Consider the following 24,690-nt stretch of genomic DNA (forward strand, 5'->3'; position numbering starts at 1 on the left):
TTTATTTACATTATTTAAAATACTGAAGAATTTGCTACCATGTGGGTTTGTTGACCCTAGTAATGAGTCAGCAAACCACATATATCAGGAATAGTCGAAGTACTGAGGTCTGAGAATGGTTGCAATTTCTGCACCAGTTTATGCAATTTGTTACTAGATTACAATAAGGGAGTACCCTGACAGTCAAAATGAATCGTGTGATTTGTCTTTCAGTGAAGAACAAACTGGCAGAAGTAGACTCCCAGCACTCCCTTGTTTTGTCAAAGTAATTAGGTTTAGGGGATGCTGCGGCTGCAGATTATTGTTTTTGTTTTTTGTTTGTTTGCTTGCTGCTGCCACAGCCTTGGAAAAGTCAGAATCGATGCTAAACACTGTGTAGTTGTACAATAACAAATGTCCACATTATAATTTTTTATGCTACTCAGAAGTTGTTAAAAACAGGGTTCACAATCACTTGCGCAGATGATGACACAGATAGTGGGGAAACAAACAGGCCGTTCCAAGTGGTTGATGAAAACGCACAATATATATCACAGTTAAATTATGAGGGCAGAGAACTGATCACTGTGGACTGTGTTCAATTTCTTGGAATTACTATAATGAAAATCTTGTCATGGACTGATCATGTAGACTGTTTAGTGAAGCGATCAAACAGTTTTGTTTATGCAGGTTCTAAGTAAAATAACTGATTTGACTGTTAACACATTCCGGTCGTTGCCCGTAGGAACTACGAGCGCACATTTATTGCCGTAACAGTCGGCGCTCGGAGATTCTCCGAGCGCCGCCTTCTCGATTATTATTTCAGGTTGCGGCGCATTATATCCGTGCAGTGACATCTGGAGTTGAGTGTTTCGGTCTTGTAGTACATCGGACGACCGCTAGATAGTGTTCCTGCATCCTCTAAGCGCTATGTCACTCAAAAAAGGCGCCAAAACAATTCCTGCGCATTCACTCTTGCAGTGTGCTTATGTAGTTGTCTTTATCGCAAACGTTTGTCGTAAAATGAGGGACAGTTTGACTGAAGAGGAAATTCTGAGGCTGCTGGAAGAATCTGGATCTGAAATTGACGATGATGGATTTCAAACTGAAAATAGTTCTTCTGAAATAGATGGTAATTATAATGGTCAGTCATTGTGTTTACGAATCACAATTATAATCTCGGCAGTTTCACTGACTTATGTCTTTTATTTCAAAGGTAACAACGAGTGGTCCGAAAATGAAAATGAGCCATCAGACGTATTAGAAGAGTGTGAAGCTCCTATTCAAAAAGGCAGAGGCAGAATACAACAACAGCAGTCCCAAAACAACGTTGTTGAATGGGTAAATGACGATGTCCTACAACAATTACCGCTCTTTGAAGGCGTAAGTAATGTCTTGGCACCTTTGAGCGCCGAAAGCACTGAATTTGACTGTTGGAGCGACTTTATTGACGCAAATGTCATCAAAAATATAAAGACAGAAACAAACCGCTACGCTGCAGCAACAATTTCCAAATTGCGGATGCAAAATAAAATAACTTCCAGGTCGCTTTGGGCCAATTGGTCTGCTGTGAAGCTACATGAGATGTATCAGTTTTTTGCTATAATTATTCACATGTGCCTTGTACACAGACCAAATATTACGGACTATTGGAGCAATGACCTAATGCTAGATTCCTCCTTACCTGCAAAAATCATGAAAAGAGACAGATTTAGGTCAATTTACTTTATGCTTCACGTAAATAACAACGACAATTATGTACGAAGGGGTCAACCAAACCATGATCCTATACACAAAATCCGACCTTTTTTTGATAACTTTGTACTGAAAAGCAAGAACAGTTTTTCTCCTGGCGAGAATCTCACAGTTGATGAAGGTTTATGTCCATTCAGAGGGAGAATTCGATTTCGAGTATATATCAAGAACAAACCGAGCAGGTATGGTATAAAATTTTTCATTCTAAGTGATTCAGCAACAGGATATGTTTTGAACTGTGAAGTGTACACCGGTGCAGGTGAAAAAGACAACAGTGCAGATTCAGTGGTGCTACATTTGTACAACAGTTATCTACGTAAGGGTCATACATTGTACATGGACCGCTTTTATACTTCTGTAAAATTATTTGAAAAGTTGTTTGATGAGGGCACATCTGCTGTTGGCACAGTAATGAGAAACAGAAGAGGCCTACCACAGGAATTCAAACAGAATAAACTAAGAAGAGGTGAAATCGTATTCAAGAGAAAAAATTCCGTGCTAGCACTTCACTGGAAAGATACTAGGGATGTGTTTGCCCTTTCTACCAAACATAGAATGACAAGTAGTGTTACTAAGACAAAATCCAAGGCTGGAATGGTAGAAAAACTGAAGCCTGATCTCATACTTGATTATAATAAAAATAAAACTGGTGTTGATCATGGAGATCAGCTGGTGACCTATTATTATTTTCAACGACGAACAATGAAATGGTGGAAAAAGGTATTTTTTCATGTATTTATGATGTGCGTGGTCAATTCTTACATTCTGTACAAGAAACTTCGGCCTGTCTCTCACAAACGAACCAGCTTGTTTACTTTTATGGTGAACCTGGGAAAACAAATACTGGAGAAATCCGGCGAAGTTTTCAACGAAAATGAAAAGCAGGGTTCAGCAGCAAACAGGCTAACAGCAAGGCATTTCCCCACTCACGTCCCATCGACAACAAGCAAGAAATATGCATCAAGATATTGCATTGTTTGCTCTGAGAAGGGCGCACGGAGTACTGGCAAACGAGTGAGAAGGGAGACGAGATGGTGGTGTGAAGAATGTAATGTAGGATTGTGTCTACCTGACTGTTTCAAGCAATATCACACAAAGACAAATTTTACTCAATGAAAAGAGTTGTAAAAATTCAATGAAATAATTTTGTACATTTATTTTATAATAAATTCTGATTTCTTGCAATTTCAAACTTTTTTTCTACCTCTGAATCATCTAATTTTCAAAATATAATAATTCTGTAAATATATGATATCTTACAAAAAACTTTAAACAAATGTTTAGATATAGGATGATAACACACACATCAGTTAAAAGGTTTTGCTTTCCTTCATTACCTTTTGGTCAGGAGCCATGTAAAAAAGTCGCAAAAGTCTACGACTTCTGAGGGATTGCAGTAGTATCTGTGGCCCGACTGCAATGTGTTAAGGAATTTTCTTATCATCCATATTTTACATCATTTGTGAGATCGGCATAATTTTTTGGAGTGTCGAAATAGCAAACCTCCTCACTGTATTCAGACTACAGAAAAAAAATCATCAGAGGTATGATGAGAACAAACAATAGGCAATCAGGCAAACATTTATTCCCAAATCTTCACTTAATGAAAACTCCTTTTATGTTTATATAGAAAATACTCCTCTTCGAGCTAAAAAACCTGCATGTTTTTGAAGGAAAATCTTTTGCGCACACTTATGAAACAAGGCATAGATCAGATTACATGTTACCATGTCACGGTCTGAGCTTATCTGAAAATACCCCATATTAAATTTCCTTGAAGACTAGCAATAAAATACAGTCCACGTTCAACGAATGCATAAGCAAACACTGAAAAATATTTAAAATGTAAATCTTATTACCATGTGGAAGATTTTGTAAATGAGGAAGACAAGTAGCAGATATTAATTTTTTTCTACATTGTGATCTCTGTGTATGTGTGTGTTCTCTTTTAATGGACATATGGATTCTTTTTATACGTGTCCATATTTATATACTACAGAAACAAAAACTTAAAAATAGCTAAAAAGATACAGTGTGGAAAATTTAAGATAGAAGAAAAAATGTAATGTGTTTTTGTAACATGCTTGCGTCTGCATGCATTCACCTTCTTTTAATGTATGCTGTTTTTATATATATCTATGTAGGCATGGAACTGTATTCATTGACAAGTCACCAGTGTTACAATCAAATGTGTGTCATGCAACGGTACAGATTCTATTCTATTCTATAACAGAGTTTGTTTACTAAATGCCCAGACAGAAATGAGTCCAAAGCACAGCAGAGGTTGTCATAAAGTGTGATAAGTCAGCCAAGAGAGCAACTGAAATTAATGAAAATAAACAAGCAATGTCAAATATTGATTTTCCATATGCTGTAGCTTCATACAATGCAAGAGTGTGCCTAAACCACCTCTAGCAGCCACACCAGCCTCACACGTCAATTGTTCTCTCCATGGAACTGCTGGACAACTTGCTGGCTAGGTAGCCCAAAACTTTTGTGAGTCAGTACTGATGCTTGGGCCAGGCAGGGAATCTGAATAACTGTCAGATATTAAAATTGGTAAATGGTATTATAGCAACCAATCACCATTTTGTCTTTGAAATTTATTCACTATGTTCGTTCCAGATTCTTTGATACCAATCTTCAGAAGGGGCAAATTTCTTTCAGTAGTGTGTATACTGAAATTGAGCTGTACTCTTGTGTTGTGCTATTTAATTGTGGATTTTTCATCTTTTCCAATATCTTTGATATCACAATTTTACAGAATACTTCTTCAGTACAATTTTTAGCTCAGTTACGTGTGCAAGCGAGTGTACAGCAATGAATGTATAGCTGTAAACTGGAAGCAAAAGTTGTAATTAATTTCTGATATTGTAAGTTAGGTCACTGAGTCTGCGACTGGTTATTACTGTACCCGAACAGGCCATGAAGGCCCAATGGTACCGACTGGCTGCCTTGTCATCCTCAGCCCACAGGTGTCACTGGATGCGGATATGGAGGGGCATGTGGTCAGCACACCTCTCTCCTGGCCGTATGTCAGTTTCCAAGACTGGAGCTGCTACTTCTCAATCAAGTAGCTCCTCAGTTTGCCTCACAAGGGCTGAGTGCACCTTGCTTGCCAACACCGCTCGGCAGACCAGATGGTGACCCATCCAAGTGCTAGCCCAGCCCGACAGCACTTAACTTCAGTGATCTGACGGGAACCGTTGTTACCACTGTGGCAAGACCATTGGTGTGACTGGTTATTAGAAAACTTTTTATCAATAATTGTTACAAATCCATGAGAAACAGAAGTACCATAATTTAGTAACCAATGAACAAATTAAAGAAATAAGAAAGCTCTTCATGAGGAAAAGGTAATTGAAAATCCAAGTTCTGAAAAATCATAATGAGCTTACAAACACCTCCATATAAAGCAGAATTCTTCAGGTGAATGCCATGCATTTGTTGAAAATGAAATTCAAATTATAAATCACACACAAATTTTAACAGTATATAATGCAATCAATACAGCACTTCAGATCAAGTAACCATGACATTAAATTCCATAAATTTGGAAATAAAACTAATGTGGACTGCTATTTCTGCCAGCAACCAACAAAGTCCTAAATTTTATTTTGTTTTTATCTTAGTTTAGTGTAGTTTTAATGATACAGATTACATACTCATCTTAAAGATTTTCGTTTGTTTCTACATTTCCTTTTCTTTCAGATATATAGAAAATCTGATGACCCCGTGTGCTTGGTTGGCTTGCGACCTTTCCTTGGTGTGGAACATTTATTGCTTTCCGATTCATATTTATCACTGTTGGCTTGTTCAGAAGGATCCAGCATTAGTAGCCAAGAGTAAGAACTGAACCAAACTATGATACAATGATAATTAACAAAACACTTGTATGACTCAGTACACATTTCATCCATTTACTTTATTGTTTATACATCTCTTTGTCTCTTCATTTCAGTTCTCATAGCACAAACTGGACTTTATATTCACTTAAAGTTCCTAGTGCACTAACACTCTATAATGATATTATGACTGTTGCATCACAACACCGTTGGTCAAGTCCTGCAACATATTGTCATCTGTTGACAGAAGCTCACACAATTTTGCAGATAGCTGCCCATACTGTGTCATGGCTCTCAAAGCAGCACCATTCAGTTGGCATAATTACACCAAATATGAAGAATGATGAAGCAACCCAACTTGAAGATACACTAAGAGAATCATGTGCTCTGCTCGGAGATTATTATATAAAGTAAGTTAAAATAAAGTCTTAAAAGCCTACAGCATGGAGATTCTCTCTCTCTCTCTCTCTATCTATCTATCTATCTATCTATCTATCTATCTCTATCCCCTTTCCCATTATCAAACATCGTGGAAGAAATTGAGATATACATGTGACAAACCACCCAGATAACATCCCCAACGAGCAGACAGAGTTACAAAATAAGAAGTGTATACAGAACCTCAACAGTGTTTTAAACAAGTGGGTTCAGATTCAAGTTCCTCTCTGTTCCCTGCAATTCCCTACCTGTTCCCTGCATGTGAAACTGACTAATTTGACACAAGATGGTGGTTCACCATTAGATCCATGACAGTCTTGTTCCATGGCAGACAGATTTTGCATTGTGTCCATCTTACTCAATATGTTTTTGGGCCATTTAACATCAGTTTTTATCTCTTTACATATATACTACATTTGTATACTTTATGTATTCTCCCCGTACATACTGATTGTCCAAGCACAGTGTTTAATACATATGTAAGCACATGCCACAGATATATCAAAATATGATCTCAGGAATTACAAGCTACTTGTAATATGAACACTTTGGCTTACCTGTCAGTTTCATATTTGCATTCTGTGACAGTAGTGTTCAGTGTGACCAGAATGTATCATTGTTGAACATTTGGTAGCTGTAACATGTATGCAAAATGACCTGTTTACTCTGAGGTAGGACAGATCTTATATCCTATCATAATCACTTGGACTTGGTTATAAATTAGATTTTTAACTCCATGAAGTTCTATGTTTTTTAGATCAACATCAATTTTGACATCATAGAGAATTTGTAATTAACACTCATATCATTTGATATAGAGGAACATAATATGTTCTAGAAATCAGTATGCATACAATTGTTTGTTTGCCCTCTGTATCAGATTCCACTAACAATGAGCTCTGAGCCTAAGTACTGGTGTGGCGATTAAATATTTTATGTAGAGCTCATGGTGTTAACAAGATGTCTTTTAACAAACTATTTATGTATATCATGAACAGTAATAAATCCTATAACATTGTGCTAGGTTATGCTTGAAATTTCTTTTACATCTCAGGATTTTACCCAGTTAAGAACAATGTGTGCTAAAAGTCCTGAATCCAGTTAAAAATCTGGTCTGATGTACCATAAGCTTGTATTTTATTTGCTATGTGACAAGGCAGAACTGTATTGAATGCCTTCTGGAAATCAAGGTACCCAGCATCAACTTGGGACCATTGCATACTGCCTTCTGCCTCTAATTTACAAATAACATGAGCTGCATTTAGCAAGACTGCTGTTGGAAAAATCCATGTTGATTCCGAAAGACGAGATTTTTGCTCTCCAAAAAAATCATGATAAAGAAGTGTCAGAGGTGTTCCAAAATTCTACAACAGTTATGTGCATTTGTTCCTTTATAGAAAACTCTGAATGACCATAGCTTATTTTTCAGTTATAGGAATGCCTTTTACTTTAGTGTCTTGTGATAAACTGCTGCTGTAATTAGAGCAAATTCTTTCACATAATCTGTGTAGAGTAATCCATGTATCCTATCAGGTTCAGTTTTCTCTTAAATGTTAGTGATTTTAGTTGATTTGTATTGCTTGATCACTTACTTCAGTATCTGTCATTTCAGCACTTGTGTAAAGATTGAAAGAGGAGCCATGTTATGGTTATCTGCAGTCAAAACATTTTGGAATACTGAGACAGAGAAGATCAAAAAACAAAATTCATTCTCCATTTCAGTGTCTGTACAATAACTTAGCAATTTCATAGACATCTTTGATGTGTTTACTGAGTTCAGATATGGTCTTTCAAACTGATCAAACCATTCTCCAATTGCCCTGATGAGAGCAATGTGTATTCATATTTAGTTAAACTATTATGTGTCAACAAGTCTTTTACATAGTTTAAATCTGTGATGAAGCTCTCTTTGCCAACATTTTTGCTTGGCTCCTGAACCATTGTGGGTCTTTTCCATTCTTATAACCATGCTCAGCACATACATAGCTAAAGCGTATTGTACAATTCTGTTGAGTTTTACCCATTTTTATCCCTGAGATGAATGCTTGATGTTGACTGCTCACATACTGTGCAGTTTGTTTCCTATTGCTCTTGCGATTGAATTGAAAAGTTAGTCTCTTCTCTCTCTCTCTCTCTCTCTCTCTCTCTCTCTCTCTCTCTCTCTCTCTAATCATTATTTCCTGTGCTAATTTTAGTCGAAACATGAAGTAGAAAAGTCACTTCAAAATAAAAAGTTTGTTCACTTTAGGTACCACAGCTGTATCAAGTTACTGAATGAAAACCATACAGTTTAAATCATTTCAGTTGCAAAAGACTTGTTTAATTTCATGGATAGTTATTGGGTATTGCCCTGTATCAAGTTAACTGAGACACAAAGAAAAAATGTAAATGTAGTGTATGAATGAACAGCACTTTTGTGAGAGTGTGAAGAGTATTTTTGGTTGTTACATGAAGTCTACATACTACATTTTGCAAATTGTGTAATTTGATAATGGGTGACATCAAAAACGGGTCATAAAAATAAAGTTCATATTATTGTCAGAGAGCATCAGCAAACACAGTATTTTAACTACAAAGTTTGAGTCAAATAGTCCCATAAATACTATATGTGAGAACTGGACTAAAATAAACTTTATCCTTAATATAAATATATGCTGTGCTTTTGACATACTTTAAACTGTGTTTCATAAAATGGAATGTTGGATTGGGAAACATAAGTTTTGAGAAAGAAGGAAAATTAGAGTTTAATGTCCTGTTAACATCAACTGGCTTAGTTGGATATGGACAGGGGAAAGACTTTAAAATTTCATGTTGAGATTTACCTGAAATAATCATGGCAAATTAAGGAAAATCTAAATCAAGGTTGATAAAAGGACTTAAAATTTACACCTCTTTCATATTAGCGAAACATAATCTTGATTAAGAATGTTACAAAGAGCTTAGAAACAGTGTTGACAGACATATTTCATGATTCTCTCATTAATGGGATACATTCCACCTAATGGAAAAGAACCATAGTCCAATCTGTCCCCAAGGAATAAAACCCACAATCACCTTATAAATACTGACCATTCAGCATTTTACCTGCTGTGTATGGAGCCCTGGAATATATCATTCATGACCAATTGCACTTATGCAAATTAAACTTATGTAACAAATACTAGTCTGATTTTCATAAACATCATAGCACAAACATTGAACTAAGAAAGCCAACAGATGGCCTGAAATTTGCCATTGACAACAATGAGAACACAATATTGACATTACTAGACATCAGCAAAGCATTTGGTATTTTCAACTTTGACGTAGTGCTCAGAAAAATGTGACACCGGAAATTTCCATATAGTTCACTGATGCAGTTGAAAGCTACTTGACAAATAGAGAGCAGCAGCCTTTGTCTGTCTGAATGAAAAGGTGTCCTGTAAGCAATCTATATGAGTAGTGCCACAGCGATGAGTTGTGGACCCAGTATTGTTCTCATTGTGTACCAATGATATCTCATCAGTTCTGTCCTATAAATATTATTTTTATGTTGTATGAATGAAGATCTGTCTTCAGTGTTCAAATGGGTGCAACTCCTGAGATATGAACTAGATGTCATCAAGTGCAGGAAGAGTTTCATTTGTCACTATGCCCTCCAGAAATTTTGGAAAATTTTTCCAAAGGATGTGCAACAAAAACTTGTGCAGTCAATTGTTCTGCTAAACATCCACTAGTAATATAACATTGCATGAGTACTAAAAGACTCAATGGTTTGAACTAACCATGAATGCTTGTTTGTGTTATGTCTGCAACATCTATCTATTTTATCATTTCAGTGTTTTATTTGTCCACTTAGGATTGGTTGCAGTCACAAAAATTATGTGATTGCCAAATCCATGTCTACAAGTACTTCATTGGCTCCCCAGTGTGCATGTGCTCCAGTACCTCACACCACAGATCAAGTACCTCTCTTCTAACTACATGATCTCACATAAAACAAAAACATTTGCGAATCCCTTTTCCAGTACTGCTGTACATCTCAGGAACAAGCTGCCTCACACTCTGTGCACAGTTTACTGTCCTCTTGCATTTAGGAAAAATTTGAAACATTTCTGTTCGTCAACATCACAACTTTTCCTTAAAAATTAACATATGTGGCCATCTCTCTCAGTCAACATTGAAACAGATCCTCTCACCTTCTCCCAGTTACTCAGTTCTCTTTTTATTTTGCTATCAATCATGCTACCTTCTTTCTCCGTCTGTTCAATACTTGTGTCCTATCACATTCTTCTTCCTTTCCATCTCATATAGCTTTTTCATGTCCATTGCAGCTACTGCTCCCAGCTTAAATCTATATAACTATAATTTATCTTTATTATCCTACTTTTCATGAATGGATATAAACAAAACTGTGTTTTCTGTATTGTGGCTTTTACTGTTTTTGTTATTTATGTTTATATTTCCAAGTGTTGGATTCCATGTTAGATGTAAGACCACATATAACGTGTTGTAATGAGTATAATGTAAAATATGAAGAATGCCTGGTTAGAGTGGGATAAATAAATAAATAAAAGAACCTTAACCATTGTGTCACCTCACTCAGTAATTTGACAGAATTCTAGAAAATTATTGCACAGAATGCTGTTCACAATAGTCTTGTGTGAATATTCTGAATTCTTATCATGTTGATGTGAAAGAAGTAGTAAAATAAATTTAGGAAAATGTTGCTAGGTACATAACTAACCAACCCATTCAAAAGTTTTATGGATTTACTCTGAAAAAACGGAATGGGAATATTCTACTTTTGAAATCTTGTGGGGTAAATTAAACGTGCATTATTTCAGACTGTGAAACACCATACTGTGGCAATCATATATTTCATGTTAGGCTTTTCAGAACAACATATTAGAGATTAGGATGCATTTGAAACCAGACTGATAGGTATTTTCTTGCACTTGAAATGTAAAAAGAAAAAGAATTGCCTCTACCAAGCAGTATACAGGATGTCTCTCCAAAGAGTCATCTGGCACATTTACTCTGATGTTTCAACTGATATTTGCAATTTCATTTTTGCTCTATGTAGATGGAGTTGGCCCAAACAAATACTACTCATGGCACAGTTCATGCAATGCCCAGAATCAATAGAAATAATCAGTCTGTTTCCCATTACAAACAAAATGATTTTTAAATGGGAATTTTACATACCTGCTTGATAAAGCCATCCCAAATTAGTCTATTGTGATATTCATTTTATGTGTATGTATTAACAGGACCAGTAAAACATAACAAATAACCAGTACTTCAGCAGCGACTAAGCAGCGCGTTTGCATAGCTGTAGCGGTCAACACTGACCAGGACAGTACTGTCGCTGCTGGAGTATTGGTTATTCTTCATGTTTTACTTTTTCTGTTAATCCGTGACATAAGATAAATGTCACACTAGACTATTTTGGGATCACGCTATGGCATGGGCACATAAAATTCCACTTTAAAAATCAGTTTGTTTGTAATGGGAAATAAACTGATGCTTTCCATTGACACTGGATGTTACATGAAATACATGATTAGCAATACCTGGTTCGTCTAACTCAAGTTACACATTGCAAAAGTGAAATTTCAAATATCTGCTAAAACAGTAGAGAAAATACACTGGACGACTCTTAGGGAAGACAACTGCTATAGTAGTGTGGGGTAATATGAAGAAAAAAATTGAAGAATGCCTCAAAATTGCAATTTGCTCAAAATATTTTATAACAATGCTGTTCTAAAAAGACTTTTATAATAGTATCCTTTCATAAAAATCTTAATTAGTTTAACTTAAAAACTGTTTACCAGTTTTGGTTTCATTTAATGTCTCTCTGTTCACTGAATAGTTTGTTTGCCATGTTTTCTCATAGATCACTTTGTTTTGGTTGCAGTCTTGCCATCAAATCCCTATCTCTTGCTTTAGATTTTCCATGGTTTTTTCTGTATTCATTAAAGACAAATGCCAGGAAGGCTGCAGCTAATTTCCTGTCTGTTTTTTTCCATTCTGAAGTTCTATTATCTTTAATAACATTGCCGCTAATGGGACACTTAAACCTAATTTATTTTCTGCTATTATCCCTATTGACTGGAGACAGGACTCTGATTGTATAACATTTCTTACAGTTTATTGTATTATGCAGAATGATCATATGAGTTTAATAATTAAATTGTGCATTTGTTCATTTGAGTTGTGATTGTGAAGAAGACTGGACACTTGCAGCTCACTATTACAAAATGACTGGCTTCAGCCCCATAAACATTATAGAAAGGGTGAAAAACCTTGAAATTCCAAAGGAGACTGATATAGAGTGGAAAAAGGAGAACCAGGTATGAATTCATTCGTATTAGTTTACAAATGTACATTATTTTTCTGCTTTTTGACATATCTGTGATGAGTTTTTTTTTTCTCTTAAGTAGTGCAGAATGGAAACAAGTGTTTTCTTAAACTTGTGATAAAAATTGCTGTGAATTAATCGTTTTGAATCCTTTGTAGCTATCTTGATTACTGAGAGCATAAGTAAATCATTTGTCTATTATTATTCAAATGGAACCACATAAGGTCAAACAATATTTTATAACAGATCCAGACCATTATTTTATTTCCTTATTTTAGTGGGAGCTATGACAGTTAAGATTATTGTTGTGTTTTTCTTGAGACTAATTTTATTTTTGCAATTAAGTCCCAGATACAAAATATGTCTTACAAACACAATTAACAATCCACACCAGGCCACATTTTCATATGCAAGGGTTCCAAAGGAAGTCCACTCACATCCAATATCTATTTTAATTAACATCTGCATCAGTACAAGAACAATTCCAGATAATATCTGATAGGAATCAAGTCCAGGCAAGTACAGAACATTCACACAATGTACTAGATGAGTAAACGTAAATATGTGTTAAACATAAATATGTGCTAATTAATTCTTCTATGAATGTAGCTTTATCCACAATTATAGATCATGGAATATGCTCATGTGATCTGATGGTGATGATTGAGATAAATGCATGACGCACTTGCAGACTACTGAAGGGATGTTCAATGGACATGCCCTCTGAATTATTAGAGTGTGCCAAGAGCAGTAAGAATGATAATACGACAGAGATAAGCTATGATGCAAGGTGGTACATAATCCTATCCTTGTGAGGCCTCCTTGTTAGGGTAAGACGCCGCAGGCGGAGAATGTGGAATTCAGAATTGCAGAGCTGGCAGAAGAGGCAATCCATCTTTCTGGGGCTAATACAGACAGAACCCACTGTCATGTGGGATGGGAAGGGATCCTTGATGACTAAGGGAGTAAACCCTGACAGAAAATCTTGAATATCCTTTCGGTATATAGAGAATCTCCTCTACGACACCAACGGCTTCTAGGAAGGTGGATGAGCTGGTATGGGTTTAAAGTTCTCAACAGCAGACCAGGAGCAGGGACAACCAAAGTGTCCCCAGCAGTTGGAAAGGTGGACAAAGGCTGCAGCAGGTTTGGAATCTCCAGCCATTGTAACTACTATGCCACTGGGCACAGGTCCCCAACCTGTTAAAAATATGTGACTGTTGTTGTGCAGCAGCATTCCCGCACTAAATGATATCATGCACAAGCATCTTCTGAAGAACATAGCACTTGCCACAAGTCCTGCGGCGATCAGGGAATTGTGACAGGAGCAAGATTATGTAGTCTAGGAGCGCCTACCGATGGACAGGCATGTAGATGACAAATGTGTGATTACCACTTTGCTTGAGAAGAGGCTGTAAAGCAACTCATGTGCTGCATTCGTGACTGAGAAGGCCTGTTTAGGAACCACTCTGCTCACCCTGAATGGGGAGGGGGCTATAAAAGGTGCTCTAAACAGAGTCAGCCACAATTTTTAACCCAGCTGGGAAGCCACACTCGGAGAACACACCACATGCAGTTGACAGAAAATAAAGATAAACTTTGCTGCTTGGAACATTTGAACTCTAATGGATAATGATACAATAAGACAACCAGAAAGGCAAACAGCTATTATTTCTCCTGAACTTAAAAGATTTATAACTGATATTGCAGCATTCAGTGAAACTAGAATACCAGGCGAAGGACAAATCAAAGAACAAGGAGGTGGTTACACTATTTTTTTTGGAAGGGAAAAGAAATTCATGAACCATGCGTTCATGGTGGTGGCTTTGCTATCTCAAAAAAAAATTTGTTCCTCAACTTGCTGAACTATCTTCTGTCATAATCAAAAGACTAATGAGCTTAATCCTCTAACTCACCAATAACCAACACGTTACTGTTATCAGTGCATATGCCCCAATGCTCACTTGTGAAGATGATGAAAAGGAAGACTTCGACGCCCAATTTGAAATGCCTCTACGAAGAATACCCCAAACTGACAAAGTCATCCTCTTGGGAGACTTCAGTGCACAGGTTGGTAGAGACTCAACACTTTGGCCCAAAGTAATTGGAAAAGAGGGGATATGGAAATGCAATTCTAACAAAACTCTTCTGCTCATGAAATGGTCAGAGCACAACTTAGTTCTCACTAATCCCATCTTCAGACAGAAGGATAAGTTTAAAACCTCGTTGCACATCCATGCCCTAAGCACTGGCACATGATTGATTATGTAATTGTGCAAACCAGAGACCAATGCAATGTCATTATCATGAAAGTGTTTACAAGTGCTGATGATTGCTGGACAGACAACTGACTGATACAGTCTGTGATGACCCTTCACATTCACTTACAATGTACGAAACAGAGAAAACTTGCAAGATCTAAAATGAATGCTGACTGTCTTAAGGATAGTAACAATAAAGAAAAATTCCAGAAACTCGTGGCTGAAAGGCTACCAGATAAATATCCTGAAAGCACCAGAGAACACTGGGTAACACTAAAGGCTGCAATAATGTCAGCTGCCGAAGAATCAGTTGGATACTGCAAGACTAAATACCAAGACTGGTTTGACAAAAATGGCCAAGAAATTCAGGTACCACTAAACAAAAAGAGAAAGGTACATCAGGCTTGGCAGAGCAATCCTAAGCCAATCACCAAGAAAAGAGAATATCAAGAAGTGAAGGCAGAAGCGCAGAGGAAAACTCATGCTGTGAAAAACAAATGGTGGATGCTGATATCTCAAGAAATGCAACATCTAGCAGAAGCTAACAACACTCAAGATTTCTTGAGCATAACAAAAACTATATATGGCCCAGTAACTCAAGGTCTAAACTGAGGGATGCCCCTGCCCTCCTGAAGGACAGCTACTCCATTAGCACACGATGGAACGACCATTTCCATGAACTCTTAATAAAGACCCAGAGATCAATGGAACAGTACTTTCCACAACTCTGCAAGAACCTACAAAACCTCATCTTGGTGAAGTCCGTTCTCTACAAGAAGTTGAGAAAGCTATTAAGTAACTCAAAAACAACAAAACTGCTGAGTCAGATGAAATCCCTGGTAAATTTTTCAAGGAAAGTGGAAATACCCTTGCTGATCATATACTCATTCTCATTGCCAAAATATGGAGCACCGAAATCATTCCTCCAGATTTCAGAGATGCACTGATAGTTACCATCTTCAAAAAAGGCAATAGAACTGACTTTGCTAACTACATGGAATATGCCTTCTATCTGCTGCTGGAAAAATACTTGCTCGAATTCTTTCCAACTGCGTGATACCTCTCGCTGAAGTTTGTTTACCTGAAACACAGTGTGGATTTTGACTTCATCACAGTATCACAGATATGGTTTTCTGTGTGTCAGACCAATACAGGAAAAGTGTAAAGAACAACAACATCCTGTGTACATGGAGTTCATAAATCTTGTAGAGGTTTTTGACTCAATCAATCCTTGTGGAAGATCTTAACTAAAACAGGGGCTGTTGTGTGAAGTACATTAACATTCTTAGACTACTGCATGATAACATCAATGGCATGGTTCTTGTCAACAATGGCCCTGGGGAGAATTTCAAAATAAAGCAGGTGCAAAGCAAGGTTATGTGATAGCTTCTACTTTGTTTTCAATATTTGTTGAAACTATACTTCATCTTGTAAACAGGAAGCTGCCAAAGGACATAGAAATGGAATACAGGACTGGTGGTGGTCCATTCAATCTCAACAGACTATGGACCAAGACTGAAGTATCCACTGCAGTCATCTTTGAACTACAATATGCAGACGATAATGTCGTTCTTGCCAGCTCAGAAGATCTACAAACTATCCTAAATGCATTGGATGAAGCATACACAAGCATTGGTCTAAACCTTAACATCAAGAAGATGCAGATCCTACACCAACCTGCACCCAACTCCATTGCTATACCCCCAAGAATTACAGTACAAGGAAAAGTCCTGTAGAACATAGAACACTCCCCGTATCTTGGAAGCCATATTTCAGCAAATGCAAGTAGTGATGGTGAAATACAATATCACCTCAAATGTGCCAGTATGGCGTTTGGTCATCAGTGGGAAAGACTCTTTGATAACCATAACATCAGCATTAGGACCAAGCTGTATGTATACCACGATACTGTTATACCATTTCTCACATATGGGTGCAAAGCATGGACTACTTACGTAATGCACATACAATGTCTGGTAAAGTACCATCATCACTGTCTGAGAAAAATCGTAAGGGTGAAATGGCAAGATTAGCGCACTAACATCAGTGTTCTGGAAGAAGCAAACTCTATGAGCATTGAAGCCATGATCATCAAGCATCAAGTCTGTGGATGGGCCACATTGTTTGTATGCCTGAATCCCGTCTTCCAAAACAAATTATGCATTCCCAAGTAAAGGATTGTCAAAGAAAACTAGGAAGTCCACAGAAATGATACAAAGATTTACTTAAGGACAACATGAAAAGATGTCAAATTGAAACTGATAACTGGAAAAATACTGCACTTAGCCATTCAGTATGGCATTGCAGTGTCTGGGAAGGTATTAAGCACGTTGAGCAATTGAGGTGGAAAATAGAAACTGACAAGCACAATGCTAGAAAACAATGGAGCCTCCTGAAGATCAGCGACACTATGCAGCCAGTCCCCACCAGAACAAAATGTGGAAAAATCTGCAACTCCAGGATTGGCTTCTAAAGTCACTTAAGATCTCATAGAAACTGAGTTCCATAGAAGACAACCATACTCGCCAGTGAGTGATAGCGCATCACATAATACTGTAACAATTTCTTATGTATTTCACTATCACTTCTTAACTTCAGCAGAATGTGAAAGTTGTAAGGACTTGTTAAATATGGCCGTAAATTTATTAGGAGCTGATCACAACATACATGACCTAATTTGTATGGCTCCAGTCACTATTAGTGAAGCTGAAAATATAATCAAGATCTTAGAAACCAAAAATACCACAGCTATTGACAACATATCATCCAAAGCTATAAAGCACTGCTGTAATGATCTGTATGAAGTCCTATGTCACATTTTCAAAGACTCCTTTCAGTGTTTCAGAGAGATTAAAGGTTGCTATTGTGGAATTACTTTTTAAGAAGGGTGACAAAACTAATTTATCAACCCATTGTCCATTATCTCTGCTAAGCTGCTTCTCAAAAATGTTAGAGAAACTGGTGTGTAACATACATATAGAATTTTCTGCAACTCATCAATGACCTTTGACTGCATAGACTACAACATTATTTTAAGGAAGGCTGCTTTTTACAGTTTGAGCAAAGGCACATGATAGTGCTGAGTACCACAATGATCCGTTTTGGGGCCTGTACTATGTTTTATCTTCATCAACACTCTCCCACTTTGTACAAATACTGAGAGCAAATTTGCTTTTTTGCTGATGACACTACTATTCTGCTTGAAAGCTGAAAAACGGGTGCACTAGAAAATAAATGTAATGCTGTACTTGTAGACATCTTACACTGGTTTAAGTCTAATTGGTTAGCACTAAATACTGAAAAAACTCAATATATGCAGTTTCATCTATCTCAACAAGAAAATGAAGTAATCCACTTGAAATATGATAACACAAATATATTACATTGTGAATTTTGTAATTTCCAGGGAATTCTAATTGATGGCAGGTTAAATTGGTCTGGGCATATTCTAGACCATCAAAAAAGACTCAGTGTGGCAACTTACCCCTGCGTCTGGTTACCGCGGTCAGTGATATGAATGCTATCAGAGCTGCTTATTCTGTCTGTTTTCACTCTGTCGTGTCATATGGTATAATACACTCATCAAAAAAAGTTTTCCATCACCTCGATTCTGAGAGTTCCGGAACCTGTACAGAAAATTTGAATAGAGATCGACATAAATATCATTTTTGCCATTTTTATTGGTCATGAAAACCACACATTGTGTGTTGTACCACCATACAGTGAGACCTTCAGAGGTCCAGATTGCTGTACACGCCGGTACCTCTAATGCCCAGTAGCACATCCTCTTCCATTGATGCATTCCCGTATTTGTCATGGCATGCTATCCACAAGTTCACCAAGGCACTGTTGGGCCAGATTGTTCCACTCCTCAACGGCGATTCGGCATAGATCCCTCAGAGTGGTTGGTGGGTCACCTTGTCCATAAACAGCCCTTTTCAATCTATCCCAGGCATGTTTGGTAGGGTTCATGTTCGGAGAACGTGCTGGCCTCTCTAGTCGAGCGATGTTGTTATCCTGAAGGAAGTCATTCACAAGATGTGCAAAATGCGGGCACGAATTGTCGTCCATGAAGATGAATGCCTCACCAATATTCTGCTGATGTGGTTGCACTGTTGGTCAGAGGATGGCATTCACATATCATAAAGTCACCTTCTATGACCACCTGCGGCGTACGTCGGCTCACATAATGCCACCCCAAAACAGCAGGGAACCTCCACCTTGCTGCACTCGCTGGACAGTGTGTCTAAGGCGTTCAGCCTGACCGGGTTGCCTCCAAACATGTCTCTGACGATTGTCTGGTTGAAGGCATATGCAACACTCATCGGTGAAGAGAACGTGATGCCAATCCTGAGCAGTTCATTCGGGATGTTGTTGTGACCATCTGTGCCGTGCTGCATGGTGTCATGGTTGCAAAGATGGACCTTGCCATGGACACCGGGAGTGAAGTTGCACATCATGCAGCCTATTGCACACAGTTTGAGTCATAAAACAACGTCCTGTGGCTGCACGAAAAGCATTATTCAACATGGTGATGTTGCTGTCAGGGTTCCTCTGAGCCATAATCTGTAGGTAGCGGTCATCTACTGCAGTATTAGCCATTGGGTGACCTAAGTGAGGCATGTCATCAACAGTTCCTCTCTCTGTATCTCCTCCATGTCCAAACAACATCCCTTTGGTTCACTTCGAGACGCCTAGACACTTCCCTTGTTGAGAGCCCTTCCTGGCACAAAGTAACAATGCGGGCATGATCCAACTGTGGTATTGACAATCTAGACATGGTTGAACTACAGACAACACGAACCATGTACCTCCTTCCTGGTGGAATGACTGGAACTGATCGGCTGTTGGACCCCCTCCGTCTAATAGGTGCTGCTCATGCATGGTTGTTTACACCTTTGGGCAGGTTTAGTGGCATCTCTGAACAGTCAAAGGGACTGTGTCTGTGATACAATATCCACAGTCAACGTTTATCTTCAGTTCTGAGAACTGAGGTGATGCAAAATTTTTTTTGATGTGTGTATTTTTAGGGTAATCAACCTTTAGCCAAAAAAGTCTTCGTTACACAAAAGAGAGCAGTTAGAATTGTGGGTGGAGGTCATCCAAGATATTCTTGCAGAATCGTGTTCCATAAGCTACAAATATTAACCATCACATCTCAATTTATTTTCTTTGGTGGTTTTTGTCTCTAATAACTATTTTCTTTTTACATCTAGTAGTGCATACCATGGATCATAACACAAGATCTAGAAATGTAACTTCCCTCAGATCAGAACTGTGTGCCAGACAAAGACTCGAACTCAGGACCTTTGCTTCCCATGGGCAAGTCTTTACCAACTGTGCTACCCAAACATGACTCATGAGCCGTCCTCACAACTTCCCTTCTGCCAGCACCTCGACTGCTACCTTTCAAACTTCAGAGAAATTGCAGACAAGGGCCCAAGTTCGAGTCTAGTTCCAGCATACAGTTTTAATCTGACAGTAAGTTTCATATCAGAGCACACTCAGGGTGCAGAGTGAAAATTTCATTCTGGCAGCATCCCTCAGGCTGTCGCTAATCCATGTCTCCACAATATCCTTTCTTCCGGGAGTGGTAGGTAGTCTCGCAAGTGTCACACGATAACTTCTGTGAAGTTTGGGAGGCAGGAGATGAAGTACTGGCGGAAGTGAAGTTGTGAGGACGGGTTGTGAGTCAGGCTTGGATAGCTCAACTGATAGAGCACTTGCTCATGAAAGGCAAAGGTCCCGAGTTCAAGTCTCAATCTGGCACACAGTTCCAATCTACCAGGAGTTTCTTATCAGTGCACACTTTGCTGCATAGTGAAAATTTCAACCTAGATCTAAAAATGATTTATATAGAGATCTGGAGCATCTAAGTCTTCTTCACCATTCTGCCACTAAAGTTTTCATCTCTCTTCCATCAGTTATGAAAACCCACATTCATGTCCCACCACATTTAAATCGAAATAAAAATGATTATTTACTTTTTTGAGACTTTCTGTTTATAATGTGTTAGCCATTGGAACTCATTCCAGATAACTCGGATTGATTTAGGGAAACCAATGAAAACCACCCACATCAAATAAACAAAACCTATATACTTTTTGTATGAACAGTTTGAACTACATTTAGATTATGTTAGTGAGTTACATTTATAACAGCACTATAAGCTGATATGAAATTCATTTTACTGAATTGCAGTCCAATAAGAAAACTAAGTTGTACTAAAGACTTCCTACAGTGAATAAAACTAATTTGTCAGGAGAAAAGCTTCCAGTATATGTTTGAATATTCGTACGGCAAATAGAAATTGTTTGCCAGGAGAAAAGTCTCCAATTTGTGTTTGAAAACCTGTTTGGTCACAAATAACCACAGTCCTGAGGAAGCCTGTTTTTCAGATGTATGTTGTGCTGCACACCCCTTTCTTTAATGTAGTTGGTTACATACTCCAGAGATCATATTAATGTGTGATATGTCAATCAAACAGAAATTGCACACATTTGTTACAAAAACATGTTTATATTACCATATGCTCCGTATTTTCCTGTACACCTTGTGTAGTGCTTATAGTTGTTGGCTGGTGATGTATAGGTCACTGGTGCAGTTTCTGCCATCTGTGGTTATTTATTATTTGGCATTTGTAATTTCTGGAAGGTTCTGGGACTTACTCATGTAGAAATATTGTGATTTACTAGAACATTTTACAAATATATAAAAAGGAACACACTGCTTAGGCAGGCAGTTTAGCTGAATGTATACTTTCCTGTGTGATCTATAGCTGTGTTTTCAATGTGATGTTTTAGTTTCTCTTGACAACATTCCTCTCATAAGTGTTACTTGTTCCTGGATTCAACATCACATAGTTTGCAAAAGGAGCCAGGTCATCACTGACATCAACATTGCTATGGTTTGAATATGACTGTGCAAAAGTCATCGCCTTTACTAGCTGGACCCCAAACGTAAACATTATATCCCCCTGTGGGCTGTATTGTAAAGGCATCAATGGATATGAAAGCATCAGTGATTCAGATGCATGTCAAGCGTCCATAAGTGTTTTCAGGAGACACTGGTCAGGGTTTGATGAAATGGTTAAAGAATGTCTACCATGTCACCAAATACAACAGGTGTATGACATGATGTGTCTTGCCAACACCTACTTTTTCTTGGACAGTGCAGCCCAAGTGTGGTTTGATAACAACAGGGAACAGCTCATGAGATGGGAAAAATCACAGGCAGAAATCAAGAAAACATTTGGTGCCAACTAGCAGCTGGTCTGCAAATCCTTTATTGCAATGGAAGAACAGAGCTTAATGCCAGTCACACAGTGAACCTGAATGTGATAGAAGCTGATGAAATTTCACACATAATGAACGGTGTGGCAGAAGGTATCGTATTAAGTGCTTTTTTTGAAGGATGTCATCACTTGACTAAGTGGTGCTAGCACATTGAGGCAATGCACTTTAAAAGGGTATATTGAAAGTTAGTCAGTTATTTTCATGTTCCATGGATCATTTTACACAATAAATCGTTAGGATGTGGACTGAGTCATTATTTGCATCACAAATTAATTGGTACATTTGGTTACATGCTGAACATTTCTAACGTGTCCTCTTTTTTTAAGAAAAAAGATATACAGATGTGAGTTAATAATTCCTACCCACCATCATTGACACACTACAATAATGGAAATTCTTCTATAGAACAGAAGGAGTTATTAAGGAGAAACTTTCTCAGTTTGCTTTCAAATTTTACTTTGCTGTCTGACAGAGATTTTATATTACTGGATAAGTAATCAAAAATTTTAGTTGCAGCATTGTGCACCCATTTTTGTGCCAAAGACAACCTTAATGTGGAGTAATGTGTGTAATTTTTCCTTCTAGTTTTATAATTATGTACATAATTATACCTTTTGAACTTTAGTAGATTATTTGCAACAGACTTCATGAGGGAATAAATATACAGGGCTATTACAAATGATTGAAGCGAGTTCATAAATTCACTGTAGCTCCATTCATTGACATATGGTCACGACACACTACAGATACGTAGAAAAACTCATAAAGTTTTGTTCGGCTGAAGCCGCACTTCAGGTTTCTGCCGCCAGAACGCTCGAGAGCGCAGTGAGACAAAATGGCGACAGGAGCCGAGAAAGCGTATGTCGTGCTTGAAATGCACTCACATCAGTCAGTCATAACAGTGCAACGACACTTCAGGACGAAGTTCAACAAAGATCCACCAACTGCTAACTCCATTCGGCGATGGTATGCACAGTTTAAAGCTTCTGGATGCCTCTGTAAGGGGAAATCAACGGGTCGGCCTGCAGTGAGCGAAGAAACGGTTGAACGCGTGCGGGCAAGTTTCACGCGTAGCCCGCGGAAGTCGACGAATAAAGCAAGCAGGGAGCTAAACGTACCACAGCCGACGGTGTGGAAAATCTTACGGAAAAGGCTAAAGCAGAAGCCTTACCATTTACAATTGCTACAAGTCCTGACACCCGATGACAAAGTCAAACGCTTTGGATTTTCGGCGCGGTTGCAGCACCTCATGGAAGATGATGCGTTCAGCGCGAAACTTGTTTTCAGTGATGAAGCAACATTTTTTCTCAATGGTGATGTGAACAGTCACAATGTGCGAATCTGGGCGGTGCAGCAAATTCGCAATTCACCAAAAGTTAACGTGTTTTGTGCAATCTCACGGTTTAAAGTTTACGGCGCCTTTTTCTTCTGCGAAAAAAACTTTACGGGACACGTGTATCCAGACATGCTGGAAAATTTGCTCATGCCACAACTGGAGACCGACAGCGCCGACTTCATCTTTCAACAGGATGGTGCTCCACCGCACTTCCATCACGATGTTCAGCATTTCTTAAACAGGAGATTGGAAAACCGATGGATCGGTCGTGGTGGAGATCATGATCAGCGATTCATGTCATGGCCTCCACGCTCTCCCTACTTAACCCCATGCGATTTCTTTCTGTGGGGTTATGTGAAAGATTCAGTGTTTAAACCTCCTCTACCAAGAAACGTGCCAGAACTGCGAGCTCGCATCAATGATGCTTTCGAACTCATTGATGGGGACATGCTGCGCCGAGTGTGGGAGGAACTTGATTATCGGCTTGATGTCTGCCAAATCACTAAAGGGGCACATATCAACATTTGTGAATGCCTAAAAGAACTTTTTGAGTTTTTGTATGTGTGTGCAAAGCATTGTGAAAATATCTCAAATAATAAAGTTATTGTAGAGCTGTGAAATCGCTTCAATCATTTGTAATAACCCTGTACTGTGAAGCAGTAGTCAGGATGCACAATGTCTGCAAGATGATCATAGATCAGCATCACATATTATTCTTACAGCACATTTTGGAGCAATGTAGACTTTCTTTCTTAAAGATGGAGTTATCCCACAACATTCTCTATATGACATTATTGAATCAAAATATGCAAAATGCATCAACTTACTGATTTCTCTCTCTGCAAGACTTGTAATGATTCAAAGTGCAAATGTGGCTGAACTAAGTTGTTTTGGGAGTACCAACATGTACTTTTTCCAGTTTAAATTGTCATCAATATGGACATCTAAGATTTTTTAAGTTTACAGACTATTTATTGTTTCCTCACTATGTGTTACACTTATCATTGATGTAGTACCGTTAGATGTGCAGAACTGAACATGTTGCATCTTTTTAAAATTGAGAGTGAGACCATTCACAGGAAACCAATGAGACTTTTAAGACCTTTGTTTACCATTTCTTCTCATTCTGTATGTATGCTTGGATTACTAAAATGTAGACTTTCACAGCCGGAAATATCATGTCCATTATAATTATCCGGGCTGTTATGCCGTGGTCGGTTGATGAATTCTGTGTCGATTCCCAACGTTTCGTCTCCGACTGCGGGAGACATCTTCAAGGGGGTCCGTAGCTCAATGGAAGGTCCAACACACCCACTGGCTCGCTACTGACTGCCGCTAAATTCCCCCCCAGTCAGAATTATGTCCCCAGACTATATTGGTTGAATTACTAAGTACAACTTTCTGCAGTCTTTTGGTTAGATATGACATTATCCATTGG

At 38.1% G+C, this 24,690-nt stretch overlaps 1 protein-coding gene across 1 annotated transcript in view; it reads left to right on the forward strand.

Annotated features, from left to right (window-relative positions):
* Positions 1 to 24,690, forward strand: part of LOC124555286 (Hermansky-Pudlak syndrome 3 protein) — a 175,999-nt gene that overhangs the window by 89,503 nt on the left and 61,806 nt on the right. The window contains exons 8-10 of the mRNA XM_047129159.1: positions 5,446 to 5,579; positions 5,696 to 5,989; positions 12,214 to 12,352. Coding sequence (XP_046985115.1) covers positions 5,446 to 5,579; positions 5,696 to 5,989; positions 12,214 to 12,352 — 567 coding nt within the window. The remainder of the gene's footprint in view (positions 1 to 5,445; positions 5,580 to 5,695; positions 5,990 to 12,213; positions 12,353 to 24,690) is intronic.

The sequence above is a fragment of the Schistocerca americana genome, chromosome X (genome assembly GCF_021461395.2).
Source record: "Schistocerca americana isolate TAMUIC-IGC-003095 chromosome X, iqSchAmer2.1, whole genome shotgun sequence".
In the NCBI taxonomy this organism is placed as follows: Eukaryota; Metazoa; Arthropoda; class Insecta; order Orthoptera; family Acrididae; genus Schistocerca; species Schistocerca americana.